Below are 19,322 nucleotides of genomic sequence, written 5' to 3' on the forward strand. Positions count from 1 at the left end.
CCACAATTTCTGGAGGCAAGTTGTCCCGCTGATTAACTGTCCTCATTGCCAGGGAATTTCTCCTGAGTTCCAGGTCGCTTCTCTCCTTGATTAGTTTCCACCCCTTGCTTCTTGTCCTGCCTTCTGGTGCTTTGGAGAACAGCTTGACTTCCCTCTTCTTTGGGGCAGCCCCTCAGATATTGGGAGACTGCTAATCATGTCACTCCTGGTCCTTCTTTTCATTAGGCTAGACATGAATTATCTCCTTAACATTCTTAATCCCCATAGCACTTTTGAATGGACCTGAATAGCAATAATAATGATAACAGCAACAATTTGGGTCCTTATTTTACCCACCTCGGAAGGATAGAAGACCGAGTGAGATTTGAACTGCCAAATTGTAGGCAGCTGGCTGCAGAAGTAGCTTGCAATACTGCACTCTAACCACTGCGCCACAGAGGCTCCTGAATGTTGGTACCTTACCTATCAATTTTTGTCAGAATTAACAGACCAGGTTCCTGTAAGCTGTCCTTGGGTGTCAAGTCCCTAAATCATTTTTTTTTCATCCTCTGAAGGTGAAGGTCCCTCACAAAGTCTTCCCAGGACCTTCCCTTCCCAACTGTTTAACTGCTGCTGCTCAAGACCATTTTTATTCTCTGTCCGCACCAAGTTATCTACTTTAGCTAGTTCCTTCATGCAACCTTCTAAAGGTGGGCAGGTGGCTCTAAGTTCTATCCTCCAAACCAGATGATGATCAGTTAAAAAAAGTGTTACCTTAGGAATGTTGACCCGTGACCAAAACAGCTCCAAGTGCTCCCTCATCTTCTGTGGCTTGAATTTGGAATAGAGGATGGCCAGTTCGGTGAACATCCCCATATGGGCCCGTTCCAGCCCCAGAGCAGCTTCCAACATGGTTATCAACTCCTCAAAGTAGCCACGGTCCTTTCATAGGGGGGGGGAAAAGAGATAAAGGATGGAGAGATATCAATCAAGATTGTCCAAACAGCTGGGATTTTAACTCTTCCCTTGTACAGGTAAAATAGGGAGGACGTCAGCAACCGACAGGTGGCTCATTACCTGGTAGTAATTAATGAGTTCTTCCAGTTCATCGGCGTGCACGACGATATGCAAACCGCACATCTGGGCCAAGCGGAATTCCTTCCCATCGACACAGGCAAAGCAAACCTGAGAAGGGAAGAGGGTTGGAATTCTGTTTAGGAAAAGCGGGGGAAACGAGGCATATAGTCTCCAAATTCTGTTGTGTATGCGAGCTGGAAATCTGAGGAACTGCACCTCAAACAGGAGGGGGAGGGGGGAGAGAACACAGAATCATAGATCTGGAAGGGACTCAAAAGGTCTTCTAGCCCTCAGGGTCAAATGGTTGTGATGGAGCACCCACAACTCCGGGAGGCAAAATATTCCACTGATTAATTGTTCTCACTGTCAGAAATTCCCCCCCCTTATTTCTAGGTATGATCTTTCTTTAACAAGCTTCACCCGTTACTTCTCCTGTTCTCAGGTTCTTTAGAAGGGGGGGGGGGTCCCCAACTGCCGGTCTGTGGCATCCCAGAAACTGGTCTGTGCAAACCAGCAAAGGCCCATCCATGGGATGCAGGCAGCATGTGAAACCACATCTCCTCCGGTCCGCAGAAAAACCTCTCTCCACGAAACTGATCCCTGGTGCCCCAAAATTTGGGGTCCGCTGCTTTAGAAAATAAGTCAATCCCCTCTTCTCTGTCACAGACCCTTAAATATCAAAGGGCAGCTACCAGATAACAGATAATCAGAGTTGGAAGGGACCTTGTAGATCATCTAGTCCAACCCCCCACCCAAGCGGGAGACCCTACACCATTTCTGAGAAATAGCAGTCCGGTCTTGAAAGTCTCAAGTGATGGCACTCCCACAACCATTCATCATGACTGATTTAGCCTTCTCTTTTTCAGTTTGAATTTCTTTCCATCCATTATTCCTGGCGGTGGGTGTCAAACTCCCTAGCCTCAAATTGAGGGCTGCATCATGGTTGTGTTTGACCTGTGGTGGGGAGGGCTGGGGGGGGCGGCATTGCCAGCTCAACATCACTTGTGTCGTGGGTGCCTGTGGTGGCCCAAGCACTCCGCCAGCGAAAACAGAGCTCGGGTTTGCTGGCAGAGGGTTGCGGGAGGCTGTCGCAACCAAAAATGGAACTTGGGAGGACCGTGCTCCGTTTTCACTGGCAGAGGCAGCACGGATCAGCCTTCGCTGTTCCCAGGGTGGCCCTGTGGGCCAGATCTAAGCACCCTGCAGGCCGGATTTGGCTCATGGTCCTTGAGATTGACACCCCTGCCTTATCGTCTTTGTCACTGAGAGTTGTAATGGCCCGCCTTGGCCACGAAAGCCAGCTGAGTGACCTTGGGCCAATGACTCTCTCTCAATCCAACCCCACTTCACCAGGTTGTTGTTATGGGGAAAATAGGAGGAGCAAGGTGAGCTGGATATGTTTGCTTGCCTTGAGTCATTTGTAAAAATAATAAAGGCAGGAAAATGAATGAATGAATGAATGAATGATGTATCACTTTTGATCAGGCATTTTCCTCCTTGTTGAGACACTCACCATCTTCTGAGGTGAAACCTGAAAGTTAGACAGGGGCCGCAGGAAGCCCAGAACTCACCTCTTTCCATGTTCTTGTGCTGTTTGCCTTCCGGGCTCCGTCAACCGCTGCCTGGTATTCACCCAAATGAACCAACGTGGAGGCCAAGCGGCCAAAATTGGAGACGTTGTTGTACAGAAGTTTGGCTGCATCGTACATCTTCTCCTCATAGCAACGATCACCAACCTATGGAAAGAAGAAGACGTTGGTGGGTCTGCTGTCTATCAGTAAAAAGAACAGCTGGAGTCCCCCTGCCCAGCTGTGCCACCGAGGTGTGGACCTGCTGGGAAAAGCCAGTCTTACATCATCCTGAAGGTACAGACTGGAAGAGTTCTAGTCCACCCTCAGCTGCAAAAGTGGACGAGGTCGGACCACTATTTAATTTACAGGATGGGTATCCTGAAGGAAATTGTTAAGTGTGCCGCCTTGAACTTCTGAATGAAAAGTTGGATAAATATATAAAAGATCTTTGATTATGGAGATCTCTAATCAGCTCACATGGTTTGGTGCTCTCTTCAACCGTAAAAGCTCAGTTGGACTCTTTAAGTCACTGTTTCTCAACCGTAGCAGCTTTAAGACATGTGGACTTCAACTCCCAGAATTTCCCAGCCAGCCATTGAAGTACATAGGTCTTAAAAGAGTTGGAAGTACTTAGGTCTTAAAAGTTGCTAGGGTTGAGAAACAGCTTTCAGACATTCACTTTTACTAAGACATTCAAATAAAGGAAAAATGCTATACAGGTAGTCCTTGACTTATAACAGAAATTGAGTGCAAATTTTCTGATGTTAAGCAAAAATGTTAAGTCGGCGGCAAGAATAACTTAGGCACAAAATTGGAAAAAAAGGTAGTATGCCACGAGAGGAAAATGTGATAAAAAAAAGATACTAGAGTGTGCCAAGATGGATTAGTTGACCGTGGAGATAAAAGACAGAAAGGAAAGAGATTATTATTTGATGTGGGATGCATTGTATGATTGGCTAAATAATAGATACAGAGATGAATAGAGAACATGAGAATAGGATAATAAGGCAAAGGTTATAGAGGACAAAGATAGATTAAGGAATATAGACAAATGTACAGATAGTTAAGATTTATGTAAAAGTATGTATACCGTCACGGAAGCGTTGCAGTGAATGGAAATGATGTTGTATATAAGAAAAATTGTTTAATAAAAAAATATATATTTTTTTAAAAAAAGAGTTAAGTGAGTTTTGCCCCATTTTACAGTTGTCAAGCGTCTGGATTTTGATCACATGACCACTGGAATGCTGCAATGGTTGTGTGAAAAACATTGGTAAGTCACTTTTTAAAGTGCCGTCATAACTTCGGACCATCACTAAACAAATGGTTGTAAGCTGAGGTCTTTCTTTATCTACCTACTTCAAATTCGTTCAGATCCCAATGCTTCTCCTCTTGCGCAGTTTGGCCTCGCTCCAAGCATCTCCCCATTGCCTGCCAAATCTCTCACTCCTCCACCTGACTCCATCACCCCCTCCCTCTGCGCTCAGACCATCATTTGGCTCGGCTCCCACTACAGACCCTCCTCAAAATCCTTACGCTGGGTACCTTAAACTCGTTGCCCGAATCATCCTTGGTGTTGAGTGTGTTAAAGCTGCAACTGAACACATCCGGTCTAAGGATTCAGTTGTCCTTGTTTGTTCTACGTGTCCCACGAAGAGATCTGAGCAGCAACTACAACTGAGCTCCCTTCCCTACTTCCTTCTCCTTACAACCACCTTGTGAGGTGGTAGAAGAACCTAGGACTAGAGCTCAAGAGCGTAAGGGCAGTGTGATGATTTGAACCAGCTTCTTCCCAACACCGGCTCTCCCTTCCTCCTCCACCCCACCGAGGCTCCCAAACCCTGCGCCTAAGAGTCTCCATCACATTAACAACCAGCAAACAAGGGGGTGGGGGGTAGAGGGGGGATGATAAACGAAATGCTACGTTTGGGTGGCAATTCTTACCAACGTCACCCAGTCACCTTGTACGGGAGACAAGACGGCATAAAAATTTAATTAATAATAAATTAAAAGGGAGAAAAAAGCGACCGACTTTCCCAACCCTGCAGAGGGAGAAGGCAGAAGTCTAATCTGAGGATTAAGAAAAGCTCTTGACCTGCAGATTTAAAAAAAAGAAAAGAAAAACGCAGGAAGGAAGCACTCACTTGCTGAATGTGGGCGTTGTTGGGCCCGTTGATGAATTCTTCCAGTTCGGCCAGGCGGTTTGTTTTGGCCAGAGCAAAAATGAGCTCCGTCTCCACATAGGATTCCCGGGCCTTTCTGCGGGCCATCTGCAAGTACTTCACCAGCTCTTCCCAGTTGCCTAAATGGGGGGGACGAGGAAAAAAAAAAAGAGGAGGTGGATCAGCTCCTAGTCACATCGCAGAATCCATTTGTTCAGTCCCTATTCTCCGAAAAGAAGACAGGAGAGAAGGTTGTTAACCGTCATGGCAATGCCAGCCTCGCCGGGGCAGTGCTCAGCCAGGAATGGGAAGTGCGAGGGGGGAAGGAAAGAGAGAGGCACCCCAGCGTGTGCAGCCCTGGCGAAATCAACAAAGACTGAGCCATCAGTGTGCCGATTAATTTCTACTTTAAGCTCGGGCTGTGTGTGGAATTTTATTAGGGCCAAACAGTTGCTCATTCTTGCAGAGTGGAACACAACCTTCCCAAAACTGGGAGGGGAAGGAGGGGAGGGAGGAGAGGGGGGAGAAAAAAAGAATCAGGTCAGCCAAACAATCCACTTCTTTGTCGTTCACTCGTTATACTGGGCCTGCCTGTTCACACATCTGTTGCCGAATAAATTGTACTTCGCAAGTACACGGGCTCTTTTCCCATTGGAGAGGGGGACAACCTCTAGCCTGCGTCCAGACGTGCGCAGAGAAAGGGATCTGAAGAGGGAACCGTGTCGAATGGGGACAGTGACACTCGAAGTTGCATTGGCCTGGGGAAGGAGACAGGAAGAGGGGCAGTCAAAGTGCATGTTAGAAGCCATCTCTCGTTTCAGAGGCTTTGGTCACTTTTATGATCAACGCGAAGAAAACTGAGAAAGAAGGAAGAACCTGGTGGAAAGAAGAGTCAGTGGGATCCCCCAAGAGATATGTGGGTTCTTTGGTGCTCTCTGAGCTTGATTTCTTGTAGACCTTTCATTACCTAACTAGGCAACATCATCAATGCTAGAAGGGTGGGATTTGCTCTTTATTTATATAGTTGTGGCTTGCCCTGTCACTGTTGGTACGAATCTTCTTGGATTAACCTTATTAAGGGCATAAATAGTTCTAGAAGGCAGCATTTTAAGCCAAAATCAAGAACACAGGGACAACATCACATCAAACTGACAGGAGAGAAGTTCGAAAATAACATTAGAAAGTAGGACTTCACAACAAGAGGAGGCTTGGAACCAACTTCTACCAGAGATCGGTCAGTCAGTGAGTTTAACATGCTTGTGATAAAACACATGTCGTATCATCAGACAAAAAAAATAAAAAATAAAGGCATAAAAATATTTCAAAAAGAATAAACACACAAATTAAAAAGAAAACAAAAAAAAACCTCAAAGGGCAGACTTGATGGACTCCAGGAGTCTTTTTCTGCCATGATTTTTCTTTGATTCTATATATCAGTGGCTTGCCCAGAAAGTGTTGGTGGGCATGGTCTTGAATTAAGGCTGTGGTTTAATGTTTGTTTGTCTGATAATGGAAGGTCTACAAATAACTCACCAATCTCAGAGAGCACCAAGGACCCCACAAGTTCGACCCTGGGCTACAAATACAGGTCGTCTTCAACTTACAACAGTTCATTTAGTGACCATCCAAAATTACAATGGCACTGAAAGAAGTGACTTATGACCACTTTTTCACACTTATGACCGTTGCAGCCACCCTTTGGTCACTTGATCAAAACTGAGTCCCTTGGCCACTGACTCGTATTTATGACGGTCGCAGTGGGGTCACGCAATCCCCTTTTGCGGCCTTCTGACAAGCAAAGGCAATTATTGTACCCTGTGACTATCATTAAATGTTGTACCTAATGATTCTTGATGAATGTATCTTTTCTTTTTATGTACACTGAAAGCATTTGCACCAAGACAAAGTCCTTGCGTGTCCAATCACAATAAAGAATTCTAATTCTAAAATTAGGGAAGCCAGATTAACTTAACCAACCGGGTTATTAACTTAACAACTGCAACGATTCGCTTAACAGCAGTGGCAAGAAAAGTCGTAAAATGGGGCAAAATTCGCTTCACAAACGCCTCGCTTAATTAAGGCATAAACGTTGGGCTCAGTAGTGGTCATACGTCGAGGACTTCCTGGATTCTCTTCTAGCGAGACTCTGCACAAACGTACAGGTTCAGCTTCCAGCTCAGCCTCTCCCAACTGCTGGCTGAGAGTCCAGATTTTGTAAACATCAGATTGAAAAAGCTTGTCATAGCAGAGCCTTTTGCTCTCCATGGGAAACACCGCATAAAGGTTGTGTGTCATGCCACACTGCGGGAGTCCGATTCTGAGGGGGAGATTGAGCAGCTGACAGGGAGTGGGAGTGTGGATGCAGTGGCTGTGGAAGAAATGGGGGAAGGGCACAGTCCGGCTGGGCATTCAGAGGAAGACCCAGGGCCATCCCCTCTTCATCCTAGGGCATGCAGGGAGGAACGGAGAAGGGAGCAAAGTGGCTTACAGGAGAGGAAAGGGCCCTGATCCCCTTCATGGGCTGCAGCTGGGAAGACTGTTTAAAAGAGGAAATCTGCACATTGCGAAGTTGGTGGAAGCAAAGCGTGCATTATTTTTGTCGAGGCTCATCTAGGTTTTGGCGTCCTCCCAACTGTGGGTGCTGCGTTATCTTTTGGAAGTCTGCAATTTATCATCCTGGCCTGTCGTGTTAATTACTTCAGCGTGGTTTGTGCTGGTTTCTTTTATTTCTAATTATCTTTACTTTGGACTGCATTTCTTTCCTTCGTAGACTGTTTTTTGGAAGAGTTTGATCTCCAGCTGAGGATAACCGGACATTGGGGACCAGGTTGGAGGCATTAAAGGGAATTTATCTACTTTGGTGACTTTGGTGTTTTTGTGCCACCCTCGGGTCATCATATGGTGTTTGACCTCATGGTGGGGGGAGGTGGATGTGGCCAGAGGTCACTCGTGTTGGGTGCACCCTTCCCAGGATCTGTTTTTGGCTGCAACAGCCTCCTGCAGCACTCTGCCAGAGAAAACAGAGCTCGGGAGGGCCGCTCCGTTTTCCCTGGCAGAGGCACGGTGGGCCGGTCCTTCGTTGTTTCCAGAGTTTGCCCTATGGGCCGGATCTGGCCCTCGGGCCTTGAGTTTCCTACCCCCGACCTACAGCCATGGGAGTCACATTTTGTGTTCTTGCAAAGGCTACTTCATGGGGAACAGGGGAGGGGGAGGAAGAAAAACAGTGCCCAATCCTTACCGCTTGCGTTGGCAGCCTGGACAACTTCCATGTAGGATGACGGATCGTCTGCTTTGATGTAGGAGTCGATGGCTTCCTTCACCATCCCTTTCTGGAGTTGGGCTTTGGCCAGTTGACTCCACACCGCAGGCTCATTGCAACGTTCGGCAAACTCATAGGCCCGGTCCAGGTTCCCAATGTGCTCAATCAAGACCTAGGAAAAGGGAGAGTGATAACTGTCGACCAGAGTCTCGCGAAGGTGGACTCAATTATAAAAAAAAATCCGAAAGAGCAGGATAAGACTTGACTTTAAGAATATTTTTTAAAAAATTATGTCTGTGACTCTCAACCTGCGGTCTGTGGACCCCTCAGGGGGCTGCGTATCAGCCCCGGATTGCCAGATGGCCAGGGGCTGCCATTCAGGTGGGGTAGGAACGCCCAGCTGAGAGGCGCGCGCAGGCGCACTGCTGGCCATGTTGGAATCCAATGAGATAGTCCGCTGTGCCTACCAGGAACTAGAGAGGCTCCTGCATTCAAGCTGAGAGGCGCAGAAGTTAGCAGCTGATTGTCAGAGAACAGCTGATTCTCGGAGAAATCAAAGCTGGCTGTCAGAGACACTGGGTGTGGCTAGGCTGTAGACACCGGATTGTCTGCCAGTGGAAAGGGAGGGGGTTGGAACAAGTGTGGGGCAGAGCACGATATAAAGGGTTGGTGTAGTAATCATGGTAGCATGACCTAAAACTCTTTGATCAATGGTTGCTTAGTGCCGGATCCGCAATTTGCCAGTAAACCTTATTGCATCAACCTGTGTCACTGGTCTTGTTCACGCGGGACGTCGGAAAGTGACACTGTGATGCCATCACACGTGTGTGTGTGTGTGTGTGTGTGTTTGAAGGCTTGAAAAAAAAAGTCATGATTTAAATCTTGAGTTTTGGGGGACCGTGGCCCCAACGTATATGTATTTAAAATGGGCTCATGGTAAAAGAAAAGGTTGAGAACCACTGAACGACATCATTAGCCAGCCAGATGGAAGTTAGAGGCACCTCAAGCAAAGACGCTCGGAACCGAGTCCGCTTAACATATGTGGGTGAAGAAAGGGGGCAAACAGATTCCAGCCCTGTCTCGGAGCTTTTGGGGTCCTCTGAGTACAGTACTCTACTGAGTAGAGTACCAAAGGCGCTTTATCAAAAGGCAACTGGACTTTGTTGTTTTCCTTGAAGATGTTTCGCTTCTTAGCCAAGAAACTTCTTCAGTTTTGACTGAATGGTAGAGGATGGAAGGATTTATACTCCTTGCAGTCATCTGGTCGTTAGCATTCTCTCTGAGAGTCATTGAACTTGCAGGTTTATCTGTGCCCTTACGGTCACCTCAACAGTGCAAATAGGTGTGGAGCCTTCTTGGGACTGCTGAAAAGGACTGTGTTGTAAACAGGAGATAGGTGGTGTCATATCCTTCCCCCCTCTGTTGAGAGGGGGCTGTTCAATCTTAATGTCTTTGATCCCTCTTTCAAACCAGTGGGCCTCTTTGTCCAGAATGTGGGTTTTCCATCCTCCATCCCCAAGTGGCCTCAATGACTCTCTACAAAGGATGCAAATGACCAGCTGTCTGCAAGGCATATAAATTCTTCCATTCCCCACTATCTAAGTCAGAACTGAAGAAGCTATTTGGATGAGAAGTGAAAACGTCTTCAAGGAAAAAAAACCAAAGTCCAGTTGCCTCTTGAAAAAGCACCTTTGAGGAAGTCATGACCTGGATGACTGAGTAGAGTGATGATGATACATAGTTTGGTGATGAAATGTCTGCAAGAAAACTACAAAGCCCAACAAAGTACCAAGGACTCCGCAAAAAAGACGGCATCATAAATGCTAACTTCAGCAAAGACCTGATGGGTTGTAGAGGCGCACCAGGAGATGGCCGAAGATAAAAGCCACTTTTAGACATCGTCGGGCACATTGAATTCAGTTCTGAAGGGCCGGGGTTACCTGGATGGCAGAAGTGTTAACGTCAAATTTCCTAAAGATGGCAAAGGCTTCTTCAAAGAGCTCATTGCTGATGGCGATGTTGGCGATGTCAGGAGCATCATAGTTATCCAGGCGATTGATGTATTCCATGACCCGGGTGCGATCGGCCTTGATGGCTGTCAGAATGAGGAGGTTCTGGAGATTCCTTTAAAAAAAAAAAGCAATAAAAATGCAAATGGGTCATCATCATAAGCTGGAAACTTGCTGCACTTTAACAAATTTAAGACGTATGTGGACTTCAACTCCCAGAATTCTGGGAGTTGAAGTCCACACATCTTAAAAGTATCCAAGTTTGGAAACACTAATTTAGAGATCTTATCTTTGGTTTGCCTACTTTTAAGATTCTGAATAGTGAAAAGAAGAAAGTCACTTCTCCATATACAGGTAGTCCTCAACTTACAATTGTTCATTTAGTGACCATTCAGGGTTACAAGGGAAGTAGAAACAGTGACTTAGGACCGCTTTTCAGAGTTACAGCTTTAATCCCTAGGAACATGTGATCAAAATTCAGAGGCATTGCAACCGGTTCATACTTATGACCATTGCAGTGTCCCAGGGTCATGTGATCTTCCCTTCATGTCGTTCTGACAAGTGAACTCAATGGGGGAAGCTGGATTCGCTTAACAACCACAGTGATTCACTCAACAACCGTGGCAAGAAAGGGTCATAAAACGGGGCAAAACTCCCTGAACAACCGACAGAAACTTTGGCCTCAATTGTGGTTGTAAGTCGAGGACTACCTCTATGCAGGCATATAAAGACTGAAAGACAGGTAGGTAGGTGGGTAGACAAAACCTATGGACAGACAGAAAGACTTGACAGACACGCAAAGGACCAACCTGTGTTCGCTGAACACGGAATTATCCAGGACAATTTTCTCCAGCAGTTCAATAAGTTCATTCGGGAGGTCGGCGGTCATGAAAGCCTTGACGGTAACTGAGACCTCTTCGGGATCCTGAGTCTCGGAAAGAGCGGTCTGCACAACCTGCCAATCAAGGAGGTTGCAACGGTCAACCAAGTATTGCTTATTTCAAACTCATCCCACGTGAAAGCAAACCCAGGGGCATCAAAGCACGTACCTGGTCAATGAGGGGCCGCCGGTAAGGGTTGCTTTCCAACAGCACGCTGGCCCACAGTTCTGGATCCTTACGGCGCACCAGGTAACGGGACAGGCTCTTGAAGAGTGAGTTCTCATTGCAGACCTGGGGGAGAGAGGGGTTGACACAATAAGGGTGAGGGCCTCCTTTGGTGGGGGAAGGAACCAAGTTTCACAGTACCAGTGAATGGCAGAGAATCCCAAAGGTGCTTTTTTCAAGCACCTTTTTTTTCAAGAGGCAACTGGACTTTCTGGTTTTTCCTTGAAGACGTTTAGCTCCTTATCCAAGAAGCTTCTTCAGCTTTTCTGCTGCTGGAGAAGCGAAACATCTTCAAAGAAAAGCCAGAAAGTCTAATTGCCTCTTTAAAAAGCACCTTTGGGACAACCCTGAGCTGCATGGCTGAGAAGCTCCGTAGACAAATGGAAGAGAATATTTATAGTTCTGGGTTGGAAGATGCTCTCTGAGCTTGGCTGTTTTCTTACGGATATTATAGTTCATTGCCAAAGTAGGTAGCATCATCATCATCTAACATTGATGATGCTACCTAGTAATGAAACATCTGCAAGAAAATCCACCAAGATCAGAGAGCATCAAAAGTTTCATGACTCCATTTCTGAAAGCTGAAAAACAAAGGAGGAAAATAAACCTGCTGGAATTTTAACTAGTTTTGGAACAGGCTTTTCCTACAGGGCTCTGAGCAACTCAGTTCCCCACAAATGTACAAACCATGGGTAGCAATGGCTTCACGAGGAAGCTTAAAAGGGCCACAAAGAATGTTTTTTTAAAAAAGGTCTTTACAAAATGTACAATCACTGAGGCCATTATCGGCGCATGGGACCAACTGAAGAGAACATTTGTAGCTCAGGTCTCAATTGTGGTCGTAAGTCGAGACTCCATATACCAGGGGTGGGTAATCACAGTCCTTTGACGACTTGTGGACTTCAACTCCCAGAATTCCTGAGCCAGCCAGAAACCACGGCCCTTTGATGACTTGTGGACTTCAACTCCCAGAATTCCAGAGCCAGCCACGCTGGCTCAGGAATTCTGGGAGTTGAAGTCCACAAGTCATCAAGGGGCCGTGGTTACCCACTCCTGCCCTATACCAAATGGATTTCACAGCCTCAGAAGGAGGAATCAGGAATCTACTTCCCACCTGTTTTTGCCACCCTCTTCCAGGAAACTCACGTTGATCAGCTCCTGGTCACACTGTCCTCGCTCGTAAGCCACGCAAGCCAGATGAGGATCTCTCTTCTCACAGTATTTCCCCACCACACGGCTGTCATAATAAGGGTTCTCTCGCAAAAACCTTTCCGGGTTATTGTTACTATCGATGTAAATTTTAGCCAGGGCATTGTGCGTAGCTGGTTCTTCGCAACCCTCGTGGATTCTGGCCTCTAACCACGGCAGGAGCAGTTTCAACCTAAGGAGACAACAGGCATTTGGGTTGTAGAGAGCTCCCAAACTGGGGTTGTTGACTTCTAGGACTGGGGTGCTCAACCTTGGCAACTTCAAGACTTGTGGACTTCAACTCCCAGAATTCCCCAGCCAGCCATGCTCCAAGTACGTAAGGAGCTGGCAGGCAGATTTAAAGAAGAATCTGAAGCTACACTTCATATTTTTATGTATTTGTAATCTCGCTTTGTTTCTCTGCCCAGTTGCTAAGCTTCAAGAAGCAATCACCTGCTACTGTATGGTTATAGCAACAGCATTTCACTGTCTTGGTCCCAGTGAAGACCCAGACTGCTACCAGCAAAATATTTTATGAGTTGACACTAGGGATGAAAGATTGGAGATCATGGAATCCAACCTTCTGTAAATTGCAGGAATCCTCAGACCACCTTGGACAAATGTTTCCCCTTTTCTTGAAGGTCTCCAGTGATGGAGCACCTGCCAACCTTCAAGAGGCAGGCTGTTCTACTGCTTTACAGCTTTCAAAAGTCTTTGAGGAAATAGCACTTATATACCATTTCACAGTACTTTACCACACTCTCTAAGCAGTTTATAGTGTCAGCCTACTGCCCCCCAACAATCAGGGTCCTCATTTTACCGGCCTCGGAAAGATGGAAGGCTGAGTCAACCTTGAGCCTAGGGAGATTCAAACTGCCAAATTGCAGGCAGCCAGCAGAAGTAGCCTGCAGTACTGCATTCTAACCACTGTGCCACCTTGGCTCCTATTTAAGTAGCATTTATTGGGAGAAAATTCACCCTGAGTAATGTCACAGGGGCCAAACTACAAAGTAAGTTCCAAGTCCCTACACCCATTTTTAAAATTGTGGCTTCCTCTAACTACCCTCCCCCATTTTTATCAAGGGACAATGAGAGTTCCCTCCAATCGGTTCCATGCTATTGCTTACTGGCGGACTGACAATCATACAAATAAATAAAACACAAACATAGCCACAACTGGTGGCTATTTATTCCACCAGTTGTTAGCCCTGGAAACTGAAACATATGATGAATTCGCAGGAAATTACCTGTTCCTTTTTTCCACTTCAGCGACAAGTTCATCCGTGGAGAACTGACCTCGCACCACCAGGATCAAGTTCTTGATGACGTCTTCAGAGCAGTCCACATCCAACAAGCCGCCAATGACCACCGGCAGACGACTCGGGTTCACCTGAAGCCATCATTCAAGTCAAGTCAATTTCAAGTCAAGGCTAGGCTAGTCAGCTCATTAGGTTGGATGCAGCTGCCCGCTCCAGAGGATTCTTATAAAATCCCTCCCAAAATAGCAGGTGGTGTTAAAACAGCAGAAGCCAAGCCTCCTGAAATTTCACGGGAGGGTTTGGTACAGGAAAAAGCAAGTTCAATTATGGAGCCCCTGTTAAGCTGCTAAATGTCACGGCAGCGAGGGTTTCAACCAAGGCCCGTGACTATGGTTTGATGCACAGGCATCCTGTGAGCACCACTTTGATGCTCCAAGAAGGCCTGTGCATCCAGAAAACATTCTTGGAAAATATGGAAGACGGTAGAGGCTATCATTTTTCAGCATGCCAGCTTTTTCCCTATTGTTCTTTTTTTTTTTTTCCAAAATGAGAAGACTCTGAAAAACATAGGGCAGGCAGTCTGCCAGAATCCTAAGCAGTGTTCAGGACCAAATAGGAGGCATAAGGACACCACATTGAAGATCCAGCAGTAAATACACCTCTAACGAAGAGGCATTACTTCCTTAAGAATCTCCATTTACATTCTCCCGTTGAAATGTTTTACGCTGGAATGAGAGTACATGTTACTTAGGGTATGAATGCTGCTGGAAGGAAACCTTGGGGCCAAGGTTAGGCAGGGGAGGTATGTTGCAGACCATGTCAGTTAGATAAGATAAGCTCTATTGTCATTTTTTTTCCTGTGGGCACATTGGCACATATTAAAAATGAAATTCTGTTGCCTGATCTCAAAAGTGTACATATACATAACACACATACATAATACATATAACGCACACATATATATGCTATATACATACATTGGTATATACTAACACAACACACACACACACACACACACAAATCCCTGTCCATCTTGAATATATAGAGGAAAGAGGAAACTTACCTTTTGCACGTAGATCTCAATATATTTCTGAAGATTGTTCCTATACAGATACAGGACCAGGTCATGGACAAAATCAAAGCGGTCGCAAACAATGATCAGCGGGAGCTGGTCTGTCAGCTTGGCTTCCTGCAAACAGAAAGCAGGGATTTGATTGTTTATTTATTAAATTAATAATGGCTGTCTAGGGCTGCGCAACTCTACAGCAAAAAGCCAAAAAAGATAAACTGAAACATAATCACTTAACCTTTTAAAAACACTTACCCGATATATCAAATGTAAAATGGCAACCAGACAGTAAGTGACAAATCTTTGCATGGAAAAGCCCAAGAGGTCAATTAGCCAGGAACAGCTAAATTCCCATTCAAATCTCTCTCTTAAAAGGACACGTTTCAAAGTCTCAGTGTTTTTTCAGGTTCTTACATGGATCATTCATATTAAAACTATCCAGACTTTCCAGGCAGCTCAGGTTCCAGATAAGAGTTTTACCAAAAGCACAAGACCACAAAGGATTACAAGCCTAATCTAAACATCGGTATTTATCAGCTGCAGCAGTTACTGAGTGTGCAGGATGAACTCTGGGATTGCAAGAAATAAGATACAGGCGTCTTTTTCTCTCCCCTCCCGCAGGCTCATAAATTGCAGTGGTTAAACAATTCCCAGATATCCAGAGAGGGAAATTTTTGCCAACTGGAAACATATAAATGCTTTTCTAATTCTGCTTCCTAATATATGTATGTAGGTAAAAAGCTGGGGATACGGATACTCAAGATTGCCTTCATTTGAAAGGAAGATTGTTCACTTAATTAAATGAGATTCTTGCTTGTAAGCCAAATGTTTGAAGTGGGTGCTGAAATGTTTTTTAATCACTGAATTGTAACCAATGCAGCAGGATCTAGACCAGAGATGTCCAACCTTGGCAAGACTTGTGGACTTCAATTCCCAGATTTCCTCAGCCAGTTCTGAGAGCTGAAGTCCACAAATCTTAGTTTAGTTGCCAAAGCTGGATACCCCTGCTTTAAGCAGAGGAATGACTGTGACAAAAATTTCCTTATCTGTTTTTTTTTTTCCAATGGTCCCTCCTTAAGGGAGAATTTACTAGTGCTGGGTTTTTAAATCCAGACCTGACTTTTTCAATTCCCTGTCTGGGTTTCTAGTTTTTTACATTTTAACAAAATCTCCATTTTTTTTTTATACATTGCATCACACTGTATTAAATAAGTAAAACTTATTTGATTTAAAACTGTCTTTTGGGGAGTATTTCTGTGTAGAATCTGAGCTTGTTTCAACACGAAGTCTCAGGGTTTGTTTTTTTTTAAAGAAAACTCCTGCAGCAACCCTGTTGAAGTTCATTAAAAAAAAAAATGAGGTTCTTTTGACCGTTGTTCACACTTATGACCGCTGAAGCATCCAGACGATCACACCATCAAAATTCAGTTGCTTGGAAACTGACTCAATTTTATGACGGTTGCAGGGTCGTGTGATCACCTTTTGCAACCTTCTGACCAGCAAAGTCAATGGGAAAGCCAATCACTTAGCAACTGTGTTGCTAACTGGACAACTGCAGCAAAACGCACATTACTAGGGCAAGAAAGGTCATAAAATGGGACATAAACCCACTTAACCGTCTCACTTTGCAACAGAAATTTGGGGTCGTAAGTTGAGGACTACCTGTGTTGAATACTATGCCAAGGCTACCAATTAAGCCACGTCCCTGCATTGTTTTCAAGACGCAACCCCAGGAAGTTAACATTTCCTCCCTCTGGTGTCCTACAGCTGCATCAGGATTGCGCCTCCCAGAATTCTCCAGCCATAACACTATGCAGGAGTAGAGACCAAAGGTGTGAACTGATCAGCGAGGCCTTGAATGAAAAATTACCTGGTACATGTCCTGGATAATCCATAGACACCCGAACAGCACAAAAGACACATAGAAAAACGATGGACACAAGGAACGATTATTTGTAAGTTGTTGTCCAAGAAGACGGTTGGGTGAACTCGAAACCCTACCTACCTAGGCCAACCCTTCTGTCTGTTTCCCCCCCAGGCAATCAGAGTGAGTGGCAATTGCAATCTTGTGTATAATGGCTGCCCTTTCTCTGTTTTGTCATGTGGCCTTTTAAAATAACACCTGTAAAATAACACAAGCGATCTTCTGAATTAGTCCAAGATGCTGCTGCCCCTTGAGCACAAAATTATCTCTAGGAGCCCTCCATCCCCTGGTGATTGCCTGCTGTCCCTCTGCAGAATTCAGGGAAAAGTAGAGAAGACAGAAGAAACAGGAAAAGAGTATTTGTCAGGCGAGGTGTGGGGTCCCTGATGCTTTCTGAGGCTGGTTGTTTTTTGTTTTGTTTTGCAGACGTTTCATTATCCAACTAGGTAACCTCTTCAGAGCTAGAAGCGAGTGGGGTCCCATCAATACTGACAAGCTAGCCACTAGTTTATAAAATGAGAGCAAACCCCCCTCCCTTCTAACACTGATGATGTTACTTAGCTGGGTAATGAAGCGTCTGCGAGAAATTCACCAAGCTCAGAGAGCACCGAAGATCCCACAGAAGAAACAACATCTTCCTTCAGAATATACTTACTTCACATCTCTATCCAAGGTGCAAAATATTTCTTACAGGTGTGCATAAAGACTACCTATTCTCATAAGTGGTTCTTTACAGGATTTGTACAAAAATTGATGATCCAGATTTTTCTTCCTGGAATTCTCACCAGACAGGTGAGAACGCCTGGTGAGAATTCAGAAGGGAGCTGAATCAAGATCCCTTTTTTTCCCCTTTTTATTCAGGAAGGAGGGCATCATATCTGTCCATAGTAGAGGCGTCACTGATTTAAGTGCACTGAGGATGTTTCCTAGTTGGGTAATGAAGGTGTGCAAGAAAGCAACCAGGCTTAGGGGCCACCACGGATGCCATATTTTCAGATTTGACAATCTGAAAGCTGGACTTGAGTTTTCTCATGCTGTTGCACGAAATAGCTGCTCAGAGACCTGCCTGAACATACATAAGCTCAACCAGTAAATAAGTAAGCTAAAAATAAATGCTAAGGTCAAGCCTTTAGCCCTGGCTTGATCCAAAAAACAAGTCACCTAGATCTGTAAGACTTAATGCATGAACCAGGGGTAAGGTATAGAATCCTGGAAACTTGCAAACATACAATAAAACCAAAACTTTGCAGCTTTTATTTTATGAGTTCAAATATGGGGCTTGGGATCTCTTCTCCCCAAGCAACCTGGTCCAACCTGATCTTTAGGCTAACAAACCCCTATCCCATCTGTGGATTCAACCAGGGTTCTTTAGATACCTCCAGCCTCTTCCTGGTCCAACGTTTTTCGAACTTGTCACGATGGGTGAATTCTAGGAATTGACGTCCACCCATCTTAAAATTACCCCAAATTTTAAACACTGCAATAGTCTCACCACTTAGAAAACCAATACGGCCTTTAGTATAAGTAAGGAACCCTGACATAAGGTCCCCATATGAAAAGTGGGGGGGGGGGAGGGGGGGAGTTGTCACTCTTATCCCGTTACCTTGAGGAAATTCTTCACACGTTCTGGATCGTAGCAATTGCTCTCCCTGCAAATTCTTTCCACCTCTTTAATTTGGCCGGTCTTACAAGCAGCTTGGATGTATTTGAAGTGCACGTCCGGGTCTTGACTGAAGTTAACAATAGAGCCCAAGAAGTAGAAGAGACCTTAAAGGGAGTGGAAAAGAAAAGGAGTCCATCATGAAAAGAATTTGTCAGAAATCTCTGGCAATGGAAGTAATGGATTTTGATAGGTAAAGGTAAAGGTTCCCCTCGCACACAAGTGCTAGTCGTTTCTGGCTCTAGGGGGCGGTGTGCTCATCTCCGTTACAAAGCCGAAGAGCCAGCGAGCGCTGTCTGAAGACATCTCTGTGGTCATGTGATCAGCATGACTAAATGCCGAAAGTGCATGGAACGCTACTACCTTCCCACTAAATTGGTCCCTATTTTTCTACTTGCATTTTTTTACATGCTTTCGAACTGCTCGGATGGCAGAAGCTGGGATAAGTAATGGGAGCTCACTCCATTATGCGGCACTAGGGATTCGCCAAACTGCCGACCTTTCTGATCGACAAGTTCAGCGTCTTAGCCTCTGAGCCACCGTGTCCCTAGCAGATTTTGGTAAGAGGAAGAATATTTGTAGCTCAAGCCTGAAATGAGAGGTCCTTGGTGCCTTCTGAGGTTGGTTGTTTCCTTGCAGACGTTTCATTACCCAACTAGGTAACATAATCAGTGCTAGTAGGGAGTGCAGCTGTGCTCTCATTTTTATATTGTAGATGTTACTTAGTTGGGTAATGAAATGTCGGCAAGAAAACAACCAAGCTCAGAGAGCACCAAGGACCCCACACTTATATTAGTGAACTTAGATTAACTGATTACATTGCACACAAATGCCTGTTTTTGGCAAAACCATCATAAAATGCAGTCACAAGCCTGTGGGGCACTGCAAACAGCTGTAAATGTGGGCGCGTTGCCAGTGGCCAAATTTTGGTCATGTGACTGTGGAGGGGGCCTGACCGTTGGAACTTCCAATCTGGGTCGTAAGTCCCTCTGTTTTTTTTTTTTTTTAACCAATTGTAACTTTGGTCATTAAGCAACCAGTTGTAAGTCAAGATCTACA

The 19,322-nt window shown here is 45.2% G+C and overlaps 1 protein-coding gene across 3 annotated transcripts in view; it reads right to left on the bottom strand.

The window, feature by feature from the left end:
- Positions 1-19,322, bottom strand: part of CLTC (clathrin heavy chain) — a 97,680-nt gene that overhangs the window by 13,129 nt on the left and 65,229 nt on the right. For all 3 annotated transcript variants that reach the window (XM_087925193.1, XM_087925185.1, XM_087925200.1), the window contains 12 exons: positions 18,207-18,370; positions 14,674-14,799; positions 13,599-13,741; positions 12,310-12,544; positions 11,107-11,229; positions 10,867-11,012; positions 9,989-10,172; positions 8,028-8,220; positions 4,772-4,929; positions 2,628-2,792; positions 1,057-1,164; positions 754-921 (listed from right to left, as the gene is read on the bottom strand). In XM_087925193.1, the coding sequence (XP_087781319.1) occupies positions 754-921; positions 1,057-1,164; positions 2,628-2,792; positions 4,772-4,929; positions 8,028-8,220; positions 9,989-10,172; positions 10,867-11,012; positions 11,107-11,229; positions 12,310-12,544; positions 13,599-13,741; positions 14,674-14,799; positions 18,207-18,370 (1,913 nt within the window). The remainder of the gene's footprint in view (positions 1-753; positions 922-1,056; positions 1,165-2,627; positions 2,793-4,771; positions 4,930-8,027; positions 8,221-9,988; positions 10,173-10,866; positions 11,013-11,106; positions 11,230-12,309; positions 12,545-13,598; positions 13,742-14,673; positions 14,800-18,206; positions 18,371-19,322) is intronic.

The sequence above is a fragment of the Pseudonaja textilis genome, chromosome 1 (assembly GCF_049901715.1).
Source record: "Pseudonaja textilis isolate UNSWEBS1 chromosome 1, rPseTex1.2, whole genome shotgun sequence".
Lineage (NCBI taxonomy): Eukaryota > Metazoa > Chordata > Lepidosauria > Squamata > Elapidae > Pseudonaja > Pseudonaja textilis.